The sequence below is a fragment of the Cynocephalus volans genome, chromosome X (assembly GCF_027409185.1).
Source record: "Cynocephalus volans isolate mCynVol1 chromosome X, mCynVol1.pri, whole genome shotgun sequence".
Taxonomy (NCBI): domain Eukaryota; kingdom Metazoa; phylum Chordata; class Mammalia; order Dermoptera; family Cynocephalidae; genus Cynocephalus; species Cynocephalus volans.
The window spans coordinates 69,884,572-69,904,865 of NC_084478.1; the positions used below are offsets into that span (position 1 = coordinate 69,884,572).

The following is a 20,294-nucleotide window of genomic DNA, read 5'->3' on the forward strand; positions in this document are numbered from 1 at the left end:
TATTCATTCTTCTCATCAGCACATGGATCATTCGCCAGGATAGATCACATATTAGGTCACAAATCAAGTCTCAATAAATTCAAAAAAATTGGAATTATCCCATGTATTTTCTCAGACCACAATGGATTAAAACTAGAAATTAATAACAAACGAAACTCTGGAAACTATACAAACACATGGAAATTAAACAGCATTCTACTTAATGACATATGGGTCCAAGAAGAAATCAAGCAGGAAATCAAAAAATTTTTTGAAACTAATGAAAATAATGATACATCATACCAAAACCTGTGGGATACTGCAAAAGCAGTATTAAGGGGGAAATTTATTGCATTAAATGCTCACCTCAGAAGAATGGAAAGATGGCAAGTGAACAACCTAACACTTAACCTTAAAGAACTAGAAAAACAAGAACAATCCAAACCTAACGTTAGCAGACAGAAAGAAATCATTAAGATCAGAGCAGAACTTAATGAAATTGAAACCCAAAAAACAATACAAAAGATCAATGAATCAAAAAGTTGGTTTTTTGAAAAGATAAATAAAATTGACAAACCATTCGCATGGCTAACAAAAAACAGAAAAGAGAAGATTCAAATAACAAAAATTAGAAATGAAAAAGGCGATATTACAACTGATTCATTGGAAATACAAGGAATCATTCGAGACTACTATAAACAACTATATGCCAACAAATTTGAAAATCGGGCGGAAATGGATAAATTTCTGGACACACACAAGCTCCAAAAACTGAACCATGAAGACGTAGAAAATTTGAACAGACCAATAACAATAAAGGAGACTGAAGCTGTTATCAGAAGGCTGCAAACAAAGAAAAGCCCAAGACCAGATGGATTCACAGCAGTATTTTACCAAACATTCAAAGAGGAATTGACACCGATTCTTTACAAACTATTCCAAAAGATTGAAACGGACGCAAATCTCCCAAACTCATTCTATGAAGCAAACATCATCCTGATACCAAAACCAGGTAAAGATATAACCCAATAGAAAACTACAGGCCGATATCCTTGATGAATATAGATGCAAAAATCCTCACTAAAATACTAGCGAACAGAGTACAGCAACACATACGTAAAATTATTCATCACGATCAAGTGGGATTCATCCCAGGGATGCAAGGTTTGTTCAACATACGCAAATCAATAAATGTGATACACCATATTAATAAAGTCAAACACAAGGACCATATGATCATCTCTATAGATGCTGAAAAAGTATTTGATAAAATTCAGCACTCATTCATGACAAAGACCCTCTATAAGTTAGGTATAGAGGGAAAGTATCTCAACATAATTAAAGCCATATATGACAAACCCACTGCCAATATCATCCTGAATGCGGAAAAGCTGAAAGCTTTTCCTTTAAGAACAGGAACTAGACAAGGATGCCCACTCTCACCACTCCTATTCAACATAGTGTTGGAAGTACTAGCCAGAGCAATCAGAGAAGAGAAGGAAATAAAGTGCATCCAGATTGGAAAAGATGAAGTCAAACTGTCCCTGTTTGCAGATGACATGATCCTATATTTCGAACAGCCTAAAACCTCTACAAAAAAACTGTTGGAATTGATAAATGATTTCAGTACAGTAGCAGGATACAAAATCAACACACAAAAATCAGTAGCATTTCTTTTCTCCAATAGTGAACATGCAGAATGAGAAATCAAGACAGCCTGCCCATTTACAATAGCCACCAAAAAAATAAAAGACTTAGGAATTGAGTTAACCAAGGAGGTGAAAAATCTCTATAACGAGAACTACAAACCACTGCTGAGAGAAATTAGAGAGGATACAAGAAGTTGGAAGGATATCCCATGCTCTTGGATTGGAAGAATCAACGTTGTGAAAATGTCCATACTACCCAAAGTGATATACAAATTCAATGCAATCCCCATCAAAATTCCAAAGACATTTTTCTCAGAAATGGAAAGAACTATCCAGACATTTATATGGAATAACAAAAGACCACACGTAGCCAAAGCAATGCTGAGCAAAAAAATAAAGCTGGAGGCATAAACTACCCGACTTTAAGGTATACTACAAAGCTATAATAACCAAAACAGTATTGTACTGGCATAAAAACAGACACACTGATCAATGGAATAGAATAGAGAATCCAGAAATCAACTCACACACTTACTGCCATCTGATCTTTGACAAAGGCACCAAGCCTATTCACTGGGGAAGGGACTGCCTCTTCAGCAAATGGTGCTGGGATAACTGGATATCCATATGCAGGAGAATGAAACTAGACCCATACCTCTGACCATATACTAAAATCAACTCAAAATGGATTAAGGATTTAAATATACACCCTGAAACAATAAAACTTCTTAAAGAAAACATAGGAGGAACACTTCAGGAAATAGGACTGGACTCAGACTTCACGAATACGACCCCAACAGCACGGGCAACGAAAGGAAAAATAAACAAATGGGATTATATCAAACTAAAAAGCTTCTGCACAGCAAAAGAAACAATTAACAGAGTTAAAAGACAACCAACAGAGTGGGAGAAAATATTTGCAAAATATACATCTGACAAAGGATTAATATCCAGAATATATAAGGGACTCCAACAACTTTACAAGAAACAAACAAGCAACCCAATTAAAAAATGGGCTAAAGTGCGAAGCAGGCATTTCTCTAAGGAAGATATACAAATGGCCAACAGACATATGAAAAAATGCTCAACATCACTCAGCATCTGGGAAATGCAAATTCAAACCACACTGAGATACCATCTAACCCCAGTTAGGATGACTAAAATCCAAAAAACTCTGAACGATAAATGCTGGCGAGGTTGCGGAGAAAAAGGAACTCTCATACATTGTTGGTGGGACTGCAAAATGGTGCAGCCTCTATGAAAAATGGTATGGAGGTTCCTCAAACAATTGCAGATAGATCTACCGTATGACCCAGCTATCCCACTGCTGGGAATATACCCAGAGGAATGGAAATCATCAAGTCGAAGGTATACCTGTTCCCCAATATTCATCGCAGCACTCTTTACAATAGCCAAGAGTTGGAACCAGCCCAAATGCCCATCATCAGATGAGTGGATACAGAAAATGTGGTACATCTACACAATGGAATACTACTCAGCTATAAAAACGAATGAAATACTGCCATTTGCAGCAACATGGATGGACCTTGAGAGTATTATATTAAGTGAAACGAGTCAGGCACAGAAAGAGAAATACCACATGTTCTCACTTATTGGTGGGAGCTAAAAGTTAATATATAAATTCACACACACACACAACACAAAAAACCGGGGGGGGGGCAGGGAAGAAGATATAACAACCACACTTACTTGAAGTTGATACGACAAGCAAACAGAAAGGACATTGTTGCGGGGGAGGGAAGACAGGGAGGAGGGAGGGAGGTTTTGGTAAGGGGCAACAATAATCAACCACAATGTATATTGACAAGATAAAATTTTTAAAAAAAGAAATTATCTTCAAAAATAAAGATCTTAAGTACAAAAAAAAAAAGATCTGACTACTTAACATGCTAATGCTCTTGTACATCTAACTAAAATGACACATTAAAAGTTTTCACTTATCAGTTGGCAAAAAAATACTTATAACTTCCTGTGTTGGTAAGATTATGGGAAATGGGCACTTTCATGCTAAAAATATAAATGGGCATAACATCTCAGAAGAATAGTTTCCAATACGTACAAAAAGTTTTAAATGTGCATATGTTTTAATCTAATAATTTTATTCCTAGTCATATTCCAGAGAAACAACAGTAAAATTATGAAAAATGTACACATATGTATCTATGTTCACTACAGAGTTATTTGTAAGAGCAATATTTGAGAATAACCCAAGTGTCCATTACTAGGAGGTTGGGTATGACAGATGAAGAATACTATACTGCCAGGAAAGATGTTCACAATTACATAAACATTGCTGTGTGAGAAAAAGTTAGTCACAGATAACTATAAAGAAAACACAACAATCCTAAGTGTATATGTTCCTAACAACAAAACTTCAAAATACACAAAGCAAAAATACAAAACTGAGGAGAGAAATAAACAAATCTACAACTATAGTTGTAGACTTCATTACTCCTCTCTCAGTAGCAGAATGAGTAAACAAAAAGTCAGCAAGGATAATGAAGAAATGAAAAACATCACCTCCTAACTGGACCCAACCAACATTTACACAATACTCCATCCATCAACAGCAGAATACATATTCTTCTCAAGTGCACATGGAATATTTACCAAGACAGACCATATCCTGGGTCATAAAACAAATCTTAACAATTTTTAAGAAATTGTAATCATATATAGTGTGTTCTTTGACCAAAATGGAATTAAACTAGAAATCAATAACAGAAAAATAGTAAAATCTCCAAACACTTGGAAATTAAACAATAAACTTGTAAATAGCCCAAGGATCAAGGAAGAAGTCTCTCAAAATTTGTGACATGCAGGTAAAGCAGTGCTTAGGGAGAAGTTTATAGTATTAAATGCATATATTAGAGAAAAAAATAGATCTGAAATCAATAATCTAAGCTTCCACCCTAAGAAATTAGAAAAAAGAGTAAATTAAACCCAAACCAAGAATAAACTATAAAAATTAGAGCTGATATAGACAGAAAACTATAGACAGAAAAGTAGAGAAAATAAATGAAACCAAACCCTGGTTCTTTAAAAAGAGTAACAAAATTGATAAACCTCTAAGACTGAACAAAAGAGAGAAGACACAAATTACCAGTATCAGAAATAAGAGTGAATACTAAGGGAATACTATGAACAATTCTATATACACAAAAGTTTGACAACTTACATGGAATAGACCAATTCCTTGAAAACCATAAACTACCAAAAAGTCACCCAAAGTGAAATAAATAACTTGAATAATCTTATAACTATTAAAGAAATTATATTCTTAACTAAAAACCTTTTGGAAAGAAAACCTCCAGGCTCAGATGTTTTCACTTGCATATTCTACCAAACATTTAAAGAAATAACATTAATTCTACACATCTCTTCTGGAAAATAAAAGAAGGGGGAATATTTCCCAACTTATTTTACAAGGCCAGTATTATTCTGATACCAAAATCAGACAAAGACAGTACAAAATAAAAAACCACTATAGACAAACATTCATCATAAACATACATGTAAAAATCCTCAACAAAATATTAGCAAATCAAATCCAGCAATATATAAAAAGAATACACCAAGGCCAAGTGGAGTTTATCCCAGGATTATGAGTCTGCTTCAACCTTTGAAAAATCAATGTAACCCACTATGTTAGTAGTCTAAAGCAAAAAAAAAAAAAAAAAAAAAAAAAAAAAAAAAAAAAAAAATATATATATATATATATATATATATATATATATATATATATATCAATGGATGCAGGAAAAAAAGCATTTGACAAAATTCAACATTTACTCATGATAAAAATATGTATCAGCAAACTGTGAAGGGAAAGTAATGTTCTCAACCTGATCAAGGGTACCTACAAATACCCTACAGTTAAGATGATACTAATGGCAAAAACTAAATCATTTTCTCCTAAAATCAGGAACAAGGCAAGGTTGTCCACTCTTACTACTCTTATATCAACATCATAATGGAAGTCTTAGTATAATAAGAGAAAAATTAAACAAAAAACATGGAGATGGAGATGAGAAAGGAAAAAATAAAACTGTCCCCATTCACAGATGATACAATTGTCTATGTAGATAAAGCCCAAGAAATCTATAAAAAAAAACTCCAAAGAATAAGTGAGTTTTAGCAAAGTCATAGAATACGAGGTGAACACACAAATATCAATCACATTTCATACTGGCAATGTACAAATAGAAACCTAAATTTTAAAGAATATCATTTATAATAGCCCCAAGAAAAAATATTTTGGTATAAATCTATCAAAACATGTACAGAATCTGTACAGTGAGAGAAAGAAATCAAAGAAAACCTGAATAGAGAGACATACCATGTTCATAGGTTGGAAGATTCACATAGTAAAGTGTCAGTCTTATCCAAATTCACCTACACATGTGTATCAGGGGTCCCTAAGACCACTCCAAGTACAATGATTTCCTAGAAGGACTCGAATGACTTAGCATAGAGTCATATTCATGGCTATGATTTATTATAGCAAAAGAACACACAGAAAAATCAGCACAGGGATTTCTCATTTATGGCTTTTATTGTATTCAGATACTACTCTACCTGGTCTATTGAGGTGCTTATCAAGAAAGGATGCTAAACTTTGTCAAATGCTTTTTCTGCATCTACTGAGATAATCATGATTTTTGTCCTTGCATTTGTTGATATGATGTATCACATTTACTGATTTGCATATGCTGAACTATCCTTGCATCCCTGGGGTGAATCACACTTGATCATGGTGTATAATCTTTTTGATGTGCTGTTCTATTCTGTTTGCTAATATCTTGTTGAGGATTTTGGGGTCTATGTTCATCAAGGATACTGGCCAGTAGCTTTCTTTTTTGTTGTGTCTTTGATTTTTGTATGAGAGTTATATTGGCCGTGTAGAATGAATTTGGGAGAATGACCTCTGTTTCAATTTTTTGGAATACTTTGATAAAGATTGGTGTTAATTCTTCTTTAAAGGTTTGGTGAAATTCAGCATTGAAGCCATCCGATCCCAAGCTTTTCTTTGTTGGGAGACTGCTGATTATTGCTTCAATCTCACTACTTGTTATTGGTCTGTTCAGGCTCTATATTTCATCTTGTTTCAGTCTTGGTAGTTCGCATGTGGCTATTTATCTACTTCCTCCAGGTTTTCAAATTTCTTGGCATATAGTTGTTCATAATACTCTCTAATGATTATTTGTATTATTGTGGTATCAGCTATAATGTCTTTCATTTCTGATTTTTGTTATTTGGGTCTTCTATTTTTAGTTAGTCTGGCCAATGGCTTCTCTATTTTTACTCTCTAAAAGCCAACTTTCTGTCTCATTGATTTTTTTGTATCATTCTTTTGGTCTCTATTTCATTTAGTTCTGCTCTGATCTTAATTATTTCTGCCTATTAGTTTGGGGATTAGATTGTTCTTGTTTTTGTACTTCTTTGAGATTTAACATTAGATTGTTTATTTGAAGTCTTTTTATTCTTTTGATGTAAGCATTTATTGCAATAAACTTCCCACTTAGTACTGCTTTTGCAGTATCCTGTAGGTTTTGGTAACAACTGATAGCTTTTCCTTTAAGAACAGGAACAAAACAAGGATGCGCACTCTCACCATTCCTATTACTAATACTAACATAGTATTGGTAGTATTAGCCAGAGAAATAAGGCATGAGAAAGAAATAAAGGGCATCCTAATTGGAAAAGATGAAGTCAAACTGTCACTGTTCACAGATGACATGATCCTATATATAGAAAAACCCATAACCTCTACCAAAATACTCCTAGAGCTCATAAACAAATTCAGTAAAGTTGCAGAATACAAAATCGATATGCAAAAATCAGTAGCATTCTTATACACCAATGACAAAGAAGCAGAAAGAGAAATCAAGAAAGCAAACCCATTTACAACAGCTACCAAAGGAATAAAATACCTAGGAATAAATTTAACCAAAGAGGTGAAAGATCTCTAAACTGAGAACTACAAAACACTACTAAAAAAAAAAAAATTAAAGAGGATACTAAAAGACGGAAAGATATTCCATGTTCATGGATTGGAAGAATTAACACTGTGAAAATGTCCATACTACTCAAAGCAATCTACAGATTCAATGCAATCCCCATCAAAATACCAATGACATTATTCACAGAAATAGAATAAACAATCCTAACATTCATGTGTAACAACAAAAGACCCCAAATAGCCAAAGCAATATTGAACAACAAAAAAATAAAACTGGAGGCATTACACTACCTGACTTCAAACTATAACTACACAGGTATAGTAACCAAAACAGCATGATACTGACATAAAAACAGACACATGGACCAATGGAACAGAATAGAGAACCCAGAAATCAACCCAGGTCTTACAGCTAACTAATCTTCAACAAAGGCACCATGTACATACACCGAGGAAAGTACAGCCTCTTCACTAAATGATGCTGGGAAAACTAGATATCCATGTGTAGAAGAATGAAACTAGACTTGCACCTCTCACAATAAACCAAAATCAGCTCAAAATAGATTAAAGACTTAAAAGACCTGAAACTATAAAACTCCTAGAAGAAAACATAGGGGAAACACTTCAGGATGTAGGACCGGGCAAATAATTTGTTAATAAGACCCCAAAGGCACAAGCAACAAAAGAAAAAATAAATGGGATTATATCAAACTTAAAAGCTTCTGCATAGCAAAGGAAACAACAGAATGAAAAAAACCTATAGAAAACAATTAAGAGTGAAACAATTAACAGTGAAACAACCTACTGAATGGGAGAAAATATTTGCAAACTAAACATCCAACAAGGGATTAATATCTAGAATATACAAGGAACCCAACTTCACAGTAAAAAAAAAAAAAAAAAAAAAAAGCCAAATAATACAATTAAAAAATGGGCAAAGGAGCTGAATGGACATTTTTCAAAGGACGACATACAAATGTCCAACAGATACATGAAAAAATGCCCAACATCACTAGTCATCAGGAAATGCAAATCAAAACCACATCAAGATATCATCACACCTCAACTAGACTGGCTTTTATCAAAAAGATAGAATAACAAATGTTGGTGAAGATGTGGAGTAAAGAGAATTGCTCTACATTGCTGGTGCAACAGTAAATTAGTACAACCATACAGGAAACAGTATGGAAGTTTCTCAAACAATTACAGATAGAACTACCATATGATCCAGCAATCCCACTTCTAGGCATATACCTAAATGGAATGAAAATCATCATGTCGAAGGGATACCTGAACTCCCATGTTCATCACAGATCTATAGATATGGAGCCAACCTAAATGTCCATCGACAGATGACTGGATAAGGAAAATGTGGTATATATACACAATAGAATGCTATTCAACCATTAAAAATAATGAAATTCTGCAATTCTCAGTAACATGAGCTTGGAGAAATTATGTAAAGTGAACAAGACAAAAAAAGAAATACTACATGTAGTGGATTGAATTATGGCCCCATAAAACTCACTGAAGCTTGAATTGTGTCCCCCCAGTTTTACATATTAGAAACCTAGCCCCACTGTGACTGTTAAGAGGGTGGGAAATCCTACTACAGTAATTGAAAAGTAGAGCTTTGAAGAGGTGATTGGATTGTAGGACCCTGCAGTAGTGAATGGATTAAAACTGGTGGTCAGGGCGTGTGGTTCTGAGGGCTTTAGAAGAAGAGGAGGGTCTCTCTCTGCTTTCACCATCTTGAATGTGAGACCCCTGGGTCACTGTTGCCACCACCAGATGGACTTTGGACTTCCCAGCCTCAGAAACTGTAAGCAATAAATTTCTTTTTCTTTATAAATTACCCAGTTTCAAGTATTTTGTTATAAGCAAGAGAAACAGAGTGACACACTGCATGTCCTCACTCATAAGTGGAAGGAAGGAAGGAAAGAAAATTAGGCAAAAGTTTTGTGATATGAATCATTCAAATACAGTAGTTGCCTTAACTGTTCATATGTAAATCTTTGCCCTTTCTTGATGGCTTTGCCAATAGCTCAACCATACTATCCTTAGAAATCTTCAGTCCTATATTTTTCAATCATAAATCAATTTATCTAAGAGACTTGACCTCTTATTTACGTCAGATGTCAAGTCTCTTTGAAATCAGAACTGTAGTCTTTAAGTTAACTCTTGATACACCATGAATATCAATAGCTTTACACATACAAAATAAGAAATAGTTTTACTTTCTTTATAAGATTGAAGAAAATTAACAAGGAAATTTGACTTATGAAAACTCAATAGAAAAACATTTTATATATGGACCCTACCTCCGGAAATGTATTTTTGGAGATGTTTGGAAGGACACATATAAAAATTAAAATACTGTAGGCTTTATTTAATTTTACAGCTACCTACAGCTTTGAGACAAGGAAAAAACATGCAAGTTTTAAAATATTATTTGCATTTATGAAGATTGAATGCTTTAAAGTAAGAAAGAAAGAAGACAGACCACAATAAAATGTTAAACTTTCAGAAGGAGAAAACAGACTAGAGGTGGGAAAGGGGGAGGAGGAGGGGGATAGGGAGTAATTGGGTAAAAGATACAAAGAACAATTATAATTTGTAATGATGAACATGTTAATATTGATTTTATCATCACATACTGTACACAAAGACTGATAGTCAACTCTGTGCCCCATAAATATGTAAAAAATAAAAATAAAATAAAATCCTGTATGCAAAGAAATGATAAAAAGCAGCAAAGGGAAAAAGCAGCATGGGACAAAGTCTGGAGAAAACTTCAAGCAAGCTTCTAAGAGTTTTGTCCCAGTAGAATCTCTTCAGGATGTACTTAATTCCTCCAGTAATGAGTTGCAACAACACATATGAAGTGTTGTCTACCATATAAGCTAATCACTCAGTGCCCAAAATTTTACTGGGAATTGGTCACATAAACACTCTACCTAGCATGTTCTGAAATTCCAGACTCCTAGAAGGAAAGCAGGTGTTCAGCATAAACCACATTGTTAGCACAAAGAGTTTAGGCACAGTGAGCCACAGTTATCATTTAGGGAGGGTTTTATATCAATGTAGGAAACTGTTTACCAGCTAAGTTTCCAGATACCACACAAGAGCCAACCTTGCAAACAGGCCTTTCTAAAGGATAGCAATATCAGATCTGTTACACTGACTCTTTTCTGCACAAAATATAAATCAATTTTAACCAAACTCCTAGCAAGATTTCTTGCAGATACAGACAAATTGATTCTAAAGTGTACATAGAAAGGCAAAGGAATTAGAATAGCTAATACAATTTTGAAAAAGAATAGAGTTGGAAGTATCACACTACCCAGTTTTAGGACTTACTATAAAACTACAGACATAAAGACAGTGTGATATTAACTAGGGGATAGACACAGAGATCACTGAAACAGCATACAAAAATAAACCAATAAAAGTTATTTTTAGCAAAGGTGCAAAACCAATTCGGTGGAGAAAGTATAGGTTTTTCCCCCCACTCATGGTGTTAAAAAAAGAACATTCATATGCAAATAAATGAACCTTGACCTAAACCTCATACCTTACATAAAAACTAAAAAGACTATAGATTTAACGTAAAACTTAAAACTAAAAAACTGATAGTTAAGGAAAGAAAGACCACAGTAGTGTATCGGATTTGCAGAGGGAGAGAACATACTATGGACTACAAAGTGGAGTGGGAGGGAAAGGGGGAGGGGAAGGGAGATTGAGGATAATTGGGTGGGGGACACGGGGTACAAATGCAATTTGTGGTAATGAGTATACAACCAGTATGAATCTGGCCCCCACATCACGGGCATGAGGGGTGACAATCAGCTTTGAATCTCATGAATATTCATAACCAATAAAAAAACCTGATAGTTGACTCCGAACCCCATAAATATATATAATCAAAGATAAATTAATTAAGTTAAGTTTAAAAAATAAAACTAGAAAACTTTTAGATAAAATATATGAGAAAATATTCATGACCTAGGTTTAAGCAAAGAGTTCTTAGACATGACACAAAAAGCACAGTTCATAAAGAAAACATTGACAAAATGGACTTTATCAAAATTAAGAATTTTTGCTCTGTGAAAGAGAATAAAAAACTACAGATTGGGAGGATTTGTAAATCACATATTCAGCAAAGAATTTGTATCCAGAATATGTAAAGAATTCTTATAACTTGATACTAAGAAAATAAACTACCCAATTTATAACTGGGCAAAAGACTTGAACAAACACTTCACCAAAGATTATGGATGACAAGTAAGAATGATCGCTAACATTATTAGCCCTTTAGGAAATACAAATTAAAACTATGATGAGATTCCTCCACACACAGATGGCTAAAATAAAATACTAACACCAAGTCCTGGCAAGGATACAGAGCGACTGGAACTCTCATATATTCAGAGCGACTGGAACTCTCATATATTGCAGATGAGACCACAAGATGTACAGCCACTCTGTGGAAGTTTCTTATTCAGTTCAGCATACACTTATCAGATTACCCAACAATCCCACTCCTGGGTTGGAAATGAAAACATATATTCACATACATATAAACCTGTATGTGAACGTATAGTTCTTTTCACAGTTGTCAAAAACTGGCAACAACCCAAATATCCTTCCACAGGAGAACAGATAGACATACTGTGATATGTCCAAATGATGTGATATATCCAAAGGCATTATGCTAAATGAAAGAAGCCAGTCTCATAAGGTTACATACTATACAATTCTTTTATACAATGTTCTTGAAGAGGCAAAGTAATGGAAAATAGATCAGTGGTTGCCAGAGGTTAGGGTTGGGAGAAGGGTGTGACTATAAAGGAACAGCATGAGGAAGTTTTGTTTTGTTTTTGAGTGGTAAAATGTCTGTGTAACTGATCCTAACCATGGTGGTGTTTACATGAATCTATACATGTGCTAAAATTCATGGAACTGTCATACTCTTGAGCATTTATGCCAGAGAAATAAAAACCATGTGCACAAAAAAAGTACACAAATGTTTATAGCAACTTTATCCTTAACAGCCCCAAACTAGAAACAATCCAAGTGTCCTTCAATAGGTGAAGGGTTAAACATACTGTGGTACATCCATACCATGGAATAGTACTCAGCAATCAAAAGGAATGGGCTATTGGTACACGAGTTGGATGAATCTTAAGAGAATTATGGTGAGTAGTAACAATAAAGCTCAAAAGGTACTGTATGATTCCATTTATATGAGAATAACATTCGTGAAATGACAAATTTATAGAGACAGAGAACAAATTAGTTGTCAGGGACAGGAAGGTGAGAGAGATATGCTTGTGGCTAATAAAAGGTAGTACAAGAAATCTTTGTGATGATGGAATAGTTCTGTATGTTAACTGTGGTGGTTATTGCAAAATTTACATGTGATAAAGTAGGCTAAATGTCTATTTACACAGGTGATAAAATAGACCTAATATACACAAGCTCAAATGAGTGCAAGTAAAACTGGTGAAATCTAAATAAGATCTGTAGATTACACCAAAGTCAATTTCCTGATTCTGACACTATACTACCATTGTTCAAGATGTTGCTGTCTGGAGAAACTAGGTGAATGGCACATAGGATCTCTCTGTACAGTTTTTTTTGCAACTTGTGAATTATTTCAAAACATGTTAAAATTTCATAGAACTGTATACCACAAAAGTCAATTTTACTGTCTGATTACCTAAAAATATAAATACTATAGTTATAAAAACAATATGACATTTTCTAGAACTGCAATTCTCTATCAAGGGGTACACATTAGCATCACTTGTAGATCTTTATAAAAATGTGTGCCTGGGCCACACACATCCCCACAACTCTGATTGGATAAGACTGGGATGAGACCTGGGCATCTGTGATTCTGAGGTGCACCCCTAGTAGATAATCATTGTTTAAAGATAAGAGGATAATATATTCATACAGATGTTAACAGTGGTTATGGGTATTTCTTACTTTGTTATAACAAATGTGCATATTTTTGAAATAAAAATAAACAAAAGTTTTTCTAAAAATAGTTCATCATTCCAGCTGGTAGAGATATTTTATCTGTTATCCATTTGTTTCCTATCCCTAGTCCCAGTTTCACGTCATCTAGGAATTTGATGAGTAGATCTTCTCTGTTCCCATCACTAATGAGAATGTTGATCAGAACAAAGTCCAATGGAAGTCCACTAGAAATCTCTTTCTAGCTCAGTAATAATCAACAATCTTTGGGTTCTATTTTACTTATTTAAGACCTACCTGAATTCTATTCTTACCTAATTATTCTCCATCATTTCCATAAGATGAGAGACATTTTTGTGCTTTGCTGCCATCCATATATATTGTGTCTACCACATTTACCTGATCTGTCACTCAAAAGTGAGCCTGAACCAATCCTCTGGTACTTAATAAAGGATATAATACTATATCACCTTTTCTTCTCAATTATATAGTAAGACTCTTCTGGGCGCAGACTGACTATGCATTATGTTTCCTTGCAAACTCCATGGCAATTCATTCAATTCCATTCATTCCACAAACACTGATTGACTCCCTACTATATGCCAAGTGCTATTCTGAGCTCTCCTTCCTTAATATAAAATAATTACTGAGTATCCATAGCAATACTCCCTCAATATCTATCCCCCGACAAACAGCTACTTGCCACGTCTGGTGCCACATTGTCATTCCTATCACCCATCCCACCACCCAAAGCTTGAAAGACCCTGTTTGGCACTGACCCCAATCCAAATCACTAGCTACACCTTTACAAGACTTTGAGAATGACAAAATCACCATACCTTCACTGCCTATTCTAGAATAGTCTCTCCTTCCACTGGGTTCTCATAGTATTTTATTTATAACATTATTATAGTACTTAATATATTCTACTTTGTATTATACTTATTTGCCTGCATGTCTTATCCTGTCCCTAAACCATAAGCTCCTTGCCATGGCTTATTTAGCTCTGTAGATCTGGTAAATTTTTACTATGTTTTGGCCTGCAATGCTGAATGAAAAAGAGAATACCAGCTCCTTAAAGCAGAAGTCATCAGGCTTACCTGTACCTCTACCAACCAGTCCACAAGAATGGCCCTCATGTCACTGTTGATGTCAACCTGCATGTTCATGTAATTTTTAAGTATGAACTTTTCCTGGCAGCAATGAGAAAGAAATGTTAATTCTTCCAGTTCAAAACCACACAATTAATTGAACAATTAACTTCTCCCACATGGTTCTAACTCATTATTTTCACCCGCTTATCAGACAGGGGCAGATCAAAGTATTCTTTCCAGACAAGTTCCAGTTATCCATAGGAAATAGACACACACGATGATTCAGGTGTCGAGTGGATACTGAGTCCAGGGGGAATAAGGGACACGCCTATGGCTATAGATGAATACCCAGATGGTTCTGCCCTTTCTTTGCAATTCAGCCTAAAGCACAATACCATGCAGTGTAGAGCAGTGCTTCTCAGACTTTAACATACATATGTACTACTTTGGGGATCTTTTAAAAAAATCAGATTCTGATTTAGAAGGTGTGGGGTGGGGCTTAGGTTTCTGCATTTCTAACAAGATCCCAAGTGAAATTGCTACTACTGAGCCAAGGTTCACACTTCTAGAATAAAAAGGTTGCCTCTTACTTCTTCCAAGGTATACTAGAAAAAGCATTGGGCTTTGGAATCACACAGTTAATCACTCTCTATAGAGAGGACTAGATATTCACCCACCCTCTTACACATGGCCTGCTAAAAATTCTACTTGGTAGAAAATCTGTTCCATTGTGAGATAGAAGATTTGTAATTGATAATTAGTGATAAAGGAGACTGGCAGATTTCAAAGGAGAAAGAAAATTTCACCAGGTTGGAAAGCTGAAACAAAAGGTATGATTTTACATACAATGCCAGAAACATGCATAGAGGGGAAAAAAAAAAAAGATCTCCAATAGCAACCACTCAGAATAAGACTACTTCACCATTTATGAGTCTGAGACTGTCTCCTCAGCAATTAGAGGTGCATGATTATGGTCTTCAAGTTAATCAGACTTTAGTCCATATCCCAGCTCTACCATATACTAGTTGTGTGACTCTGAGAAGTTTCCCCTATCTGTAGAAGGTAATAATACCTACCACCATAAAGTTATTGGGAGGATTAAATAAGATAATATCTATAAATCCCTTTGCACAATGTCCAATTCACAGTAAGCTACCAATAAATGTTAGATGTTCACATTATTATTTTCGTTATCATTATTACCTCCCCTTTCAACTTGCATATTGGAGGATGGAATGATGAGGAAATGAGAACTAGAAATCATAGTCCCCTACCCCAGTCACCTACACACCTCTCTTTCCTTCATGTAACTGAAGATATCCTTGACATACGTTGAATTGAAAAATGGATCACTGAGGTCCTTTTCAATATCTTCCAGTGGGGTCATCTGCTTGGAAATCACCAAAAAGACATATGAGGAGAAGAAAGATTCCAAGGAAGGCTCAGCACATACACATCAAGGATGACTCCTTTCTCCCTACTGTCTTCCTCAAGCCTCATATATCCTAAGCTATAACAGCACCCCTGGGCCCTGCAATCCTCATACTGTCCAGTGATCAAGAAATGCCTAGTCTTTCTTGTTTTAGGGTACTTCAGTAAGTTCGTGGAAAAACAGAATTAAAAGATAATATGAATCTTTCCATGAACTTTTTGAAGACACCTCATATATGCCTGCTTTGCCCTTAAGAACAAGGCACTCTTTTATAGGTAAGCTCAAGACTCTCCAAGAAAGACATTCCTGTTTTATTATTTGAGCTAAGTCACCTGTCTTCTTAGGTCCCTTGTTACATCCCAATGTTTTGATCTGGCCCAATTCCTCTTCTTGGTAGTCTTTTCCTCCCTTCTACACATTTACCCAGGTTGTTTTCCCACCAAGTGGGATATTTCTTCTCCAGCTTCATTTTGTAATTTACAACTCAAAGACCACCTTCCTTGGGAGATGTCCCTGTGAACTTTGTCCACCTGTGACTAAAGCCCACTGTGATGCAGATTGCAATTACTAAGAAAGGCAATTTCCTGAATGAAATAATCTAACCACTATTGCAAAGCCTGAGTGAGTACACAGCACAATATGCCAGACCCTTGTCAGTACTCCTGGAATAAATATTTTATGATTGCATAGATCTATCACTATGCGAATCAATAAGTTAAGAGATTCTATAAGGTCAACTTGATTTAAAAGAAAAATGCCAAAGAGCCTGGTAAATTTATCCCATATCGTAAAGGTGAAAAGAGATGATTCTGCATCACCTATCATTAAATAAAATCAGAAGTAAACCCAAGAAACATCACCCTTTCTCTAGGTGGAGGAACCTCCCATAACTTTCTACATATAAAGCTTGATTGTTTAGGAAGGCAAAAAATCTTTGCTAGGAGTCACCTCCAGGACAAATAATACTTTATCTAATTTAAAAAGATAGATGAATACCTCCTCCTGTGTTCTCTTGCCCTGAAGTGAGACAGTTTTGTTAGAACCAGATTCGCATGCACTGGACTTGCTGGGAGGACTGGACTTGCCCACACTGGACATGGTAGCAGCACTGGACTTGCCTATTCTGGATTCAGGGGCAGTGCTGGACACATGTGGACTGGTCTCAACTGGGAGGATCAAGAATGTTTTGAGAAAGGTGTCTTCCTTGCAGGTGGGATCCTCTTCCAAGGCCAATGGCTCTTTGGAGGACGACTCCTTCTCAGTGGTGAGTTTCTCATTCAAGGCTACTACCTCCTTAAAAAGGAATGCCTCCTGCAATGATGACAGCTCCTTGGAGAGGGCTTCCTTTTCAATGCTAGGCTTCTCCTGCAGGGCCAAGGGCTCCTTGGGGACAGCCTCCTTCTCAATTCTGGGCTTCTCTTGCAAAGCCAAGTGCTCCTTGAAGAGGGTCTCCTTCTCAATGCTGGGCTTCTCATGCAAGGTCAACGGATCCTTCAGCATGGCTTCCTCCTCCATCACGGGAAGCTTTTGCAAGGCCAAGTACTCCCTGAAGAATGTCTCCTTATCAGTGCTGGGCTTCTCCTCAAAATACAAGGGCTCCTTCGGGATGGCCTTCTCCTCAATTGTGGACTTCTCTTGCAAGGCCAAGAGTTCCTTGAAGATGGTCTCTTTCTCAATGCTGGGCTTCTCCTGCAAGACCAAAGGTTTCTTGAAGTTAGCCTCTGTGTCAGTGATGGGCTCCTTGAGGACAGCCTCCTTCTCAATGCTGGGCTTCTCCTGCATGGCCAAGGGCTCCTTGAAGAGGCCCTCCTTCTCAATGTTGGGGTGCTCCTGCAAGGCCAGTGGCTGCTTAATAAGGGACTCCTCATCGTTGGTGTTTTCCTGCAAGACCAACAGCTTCTTCAAGGAATCCTCCTTGGTATCAATCTTCTCTTGCAAGACCAAAGCCTTCTGGAAGAAGAACTCTTCTTCGTTGGCAGGAGTTACATGCAATGAGAATAGCTCCTGAAAAAGGAATTCTTCCTCAGTGGTAGGCTTCTCCTTCAAGGACAATGGTTCCTTAATATATGATTCTTCTTTAGTGGTAGTCTTCTCCTGCAAGGCCAATGGCTTCTTTGAGAGAGACAACTCCTGCAGAGTAGTGTGCTTCTCTTTTAGTGCAGGTGGCTCCTGGAAGAGGAACTCCTCCTGAGTTGTAGTTTTATTCTTAAAGGGCAACAGCTTCTTAGAGAGTGACTCCTCTTCCAAGATGGTCTTCTCCAAGACCAATGGCTTCTTTAAGGGGAACACCTTCCCCTGAGTGATCTGCTTCTTCTTTAGAGATAATTGGGTCTTGGTGAGAACTGCCTCCTCAGTTGTAGGATTCTTCTTAAATGACACTGGCTCTGTAAAGAAAGAATTTTTATCTTTGCCAAACACATCCTGCAAGTCCAACATTTCTTGACAGACGGAAATCACTTGAGTGGCGCATTTTTTTTTCTCTAAAGACACTTTTTCTTCTTTAGAGGACAATGACTCCTTAATGAGTGACTTCTCTCCAAAGGTGGTCTTCTGCAATACTAGTGGCTTCTTCAAGTGGGACATTGTCCCTTGAATGGTATGCTGCTGCTTCTTCAAAGGTAAAGGCTTCTTGGTGGGGGTTGCCTCCTCAGTGGTATGCTTCTTAAAAGCCAAAGCCTGCTTAAAAAGTGACTCCTCCTCAGTAGACTTTTGCAAGGCCAGGGGCTTCTTCAAGGTTGATACCTCCTCCTGAGTGGTGTTCTGTTCTTGCAGTGCAGATGGCTCCTGGAAAAGGGACTCCTCCTTAGTGGTAGGCTTCTTCTTAAAGGACAACAGCTCATTAGTGAGTGACTCCTCTCCAGAAATGGTCTTCTGCAATACTAGTGGCTTGAAGTGGGACCTCTTCCCCTGTGAGGTGCATTTCTTCTTCTTTAAAGGTGATGACATCTTTATGGGGTTTGACTTCTTGGTAGTATGTTTCTTTTTAAAGGAAGCTACCTCCATAACAGAGTTATCTTCACTGTCACTATTCCCCTGCAATGCCCATGGCTTCTTCAAAAGATCTACCTCCCCCTGAGTGGTGTGCTTCTGTTGCAACATAGATGACTCCTGGAAGAAAAACTCCTCATCAGTGGTAGGCTCCTTTTTAAAGGACGACAGCTCTTTAGTGAGTGACTCCTCTCCAGAAATGGTCTTCTGCAATACTAGTGGCTTGAAGTGGGACCTCTTACCCTGACTGGTACACTTCTTTACTGATAACATCTTCTTGGTGGGGGGTGACTCCCCAGTTTTAGGCTTCTTCCTAAAATTCATTGGCTCCATAAAGAAGGAATCCTCTTCAACACTGATGTCCTGCAAGGCATATGACTCCTCCCAGCAGGACTGCTTCCCCTGATATACGCACATCTCCTTCTTTAAGGATAATGTTCTCTTGGTGATGGCTGCCTCCTCAGTTTTATGTTTGTTCCTAAAAGTCGCTTGCTCTATAACAAACTCATCATCATTGTCAGTCTCCTCCTGCAAGGACAGTGGTCCCTCTGAAAGGGACATCTCTCTGTTATTTGTGTATTTCTTTAAAGATAATGACTTCTTGATGAGGGTTGTCTCCTCAGTAGTGGGTTCCTCTTTTAGAACTAATGGCTTTTTGAAGAGAGGTGCCTCCTCAGTGGTGGGTGTTTTGGAGATGGAAGATATCTCCAGAATGAGTGGTTTTTCCATAACGTTTGGTACCAAAGTGGTAGAGTCTACTACCGGTGAGGGTTCCAGCTTATACCTATAAAAGAAACAATGTCTGGGTAAGAAGAATGTAGTTCCTGAAATTCTCATCTACTATCTCATTTTGTTGCTATATTTACTGAAAGTATGGACGGGGAAAGGGCTTCAATCCCAAGAGACAGATTAGAGGGTAAAATATCAATGGGTACCATAGCAAATCAAGTACGTAGCACACTATTTGGTTTCCACAGCCTAGGTCACTACACTTTTCTACAGTTTTTCCCCTGAAATTCATGTTATGCTTTCTCATATGTGATTTATTGCCTTTATTTATATATAAAGGCTTTTATTATAATACTTATCACATTGGATGAGTCATCTGCTCATGTATCAGTCTCCCTCTCTAGCGGCATTTATTTGTCTTTGTCTATCAGCACCAGGTATCTGGTAAAGTGCAA

General features: G+C 36.6%; 1 protein-coding gene across 3 annotated transcripts in view; it reads right to left on the reverse strand.

Moving 5' to 3' along the window:
- CCNB3 (cyclin B3) overlaps positions 1-20,294 on the reverse strand; it is a 65,619-nt gene that overhangs the window by 25,335 nt on the left and 19,990 nt on the right. The window contains exons 5-7 of one of the 3 annotated variants that reach the window (XM_063083737.1): positions 17,119-19,894; positions 15,982-16,077; positions 14,697-14,789 (exon numbers count right to left, since the gene is read on the reverse strand). In XM_063083737.1, the coding sequence (XP_062939807.1) occupies positions 14,697-14,789; positions 15,982-16,077; positions 17,119-19,894 (2,965 nt within the window). Of the gene's footprint in view, positions 1-14,696; positions 14,790-15,981; positions 16,081-17,118; positions 19,895-20,294 lie in introns of all 3 variants that reach the window. The other 2 variants (XM_063083738.1, XM_063083736.1) reach the window with 2 other exon arrangements.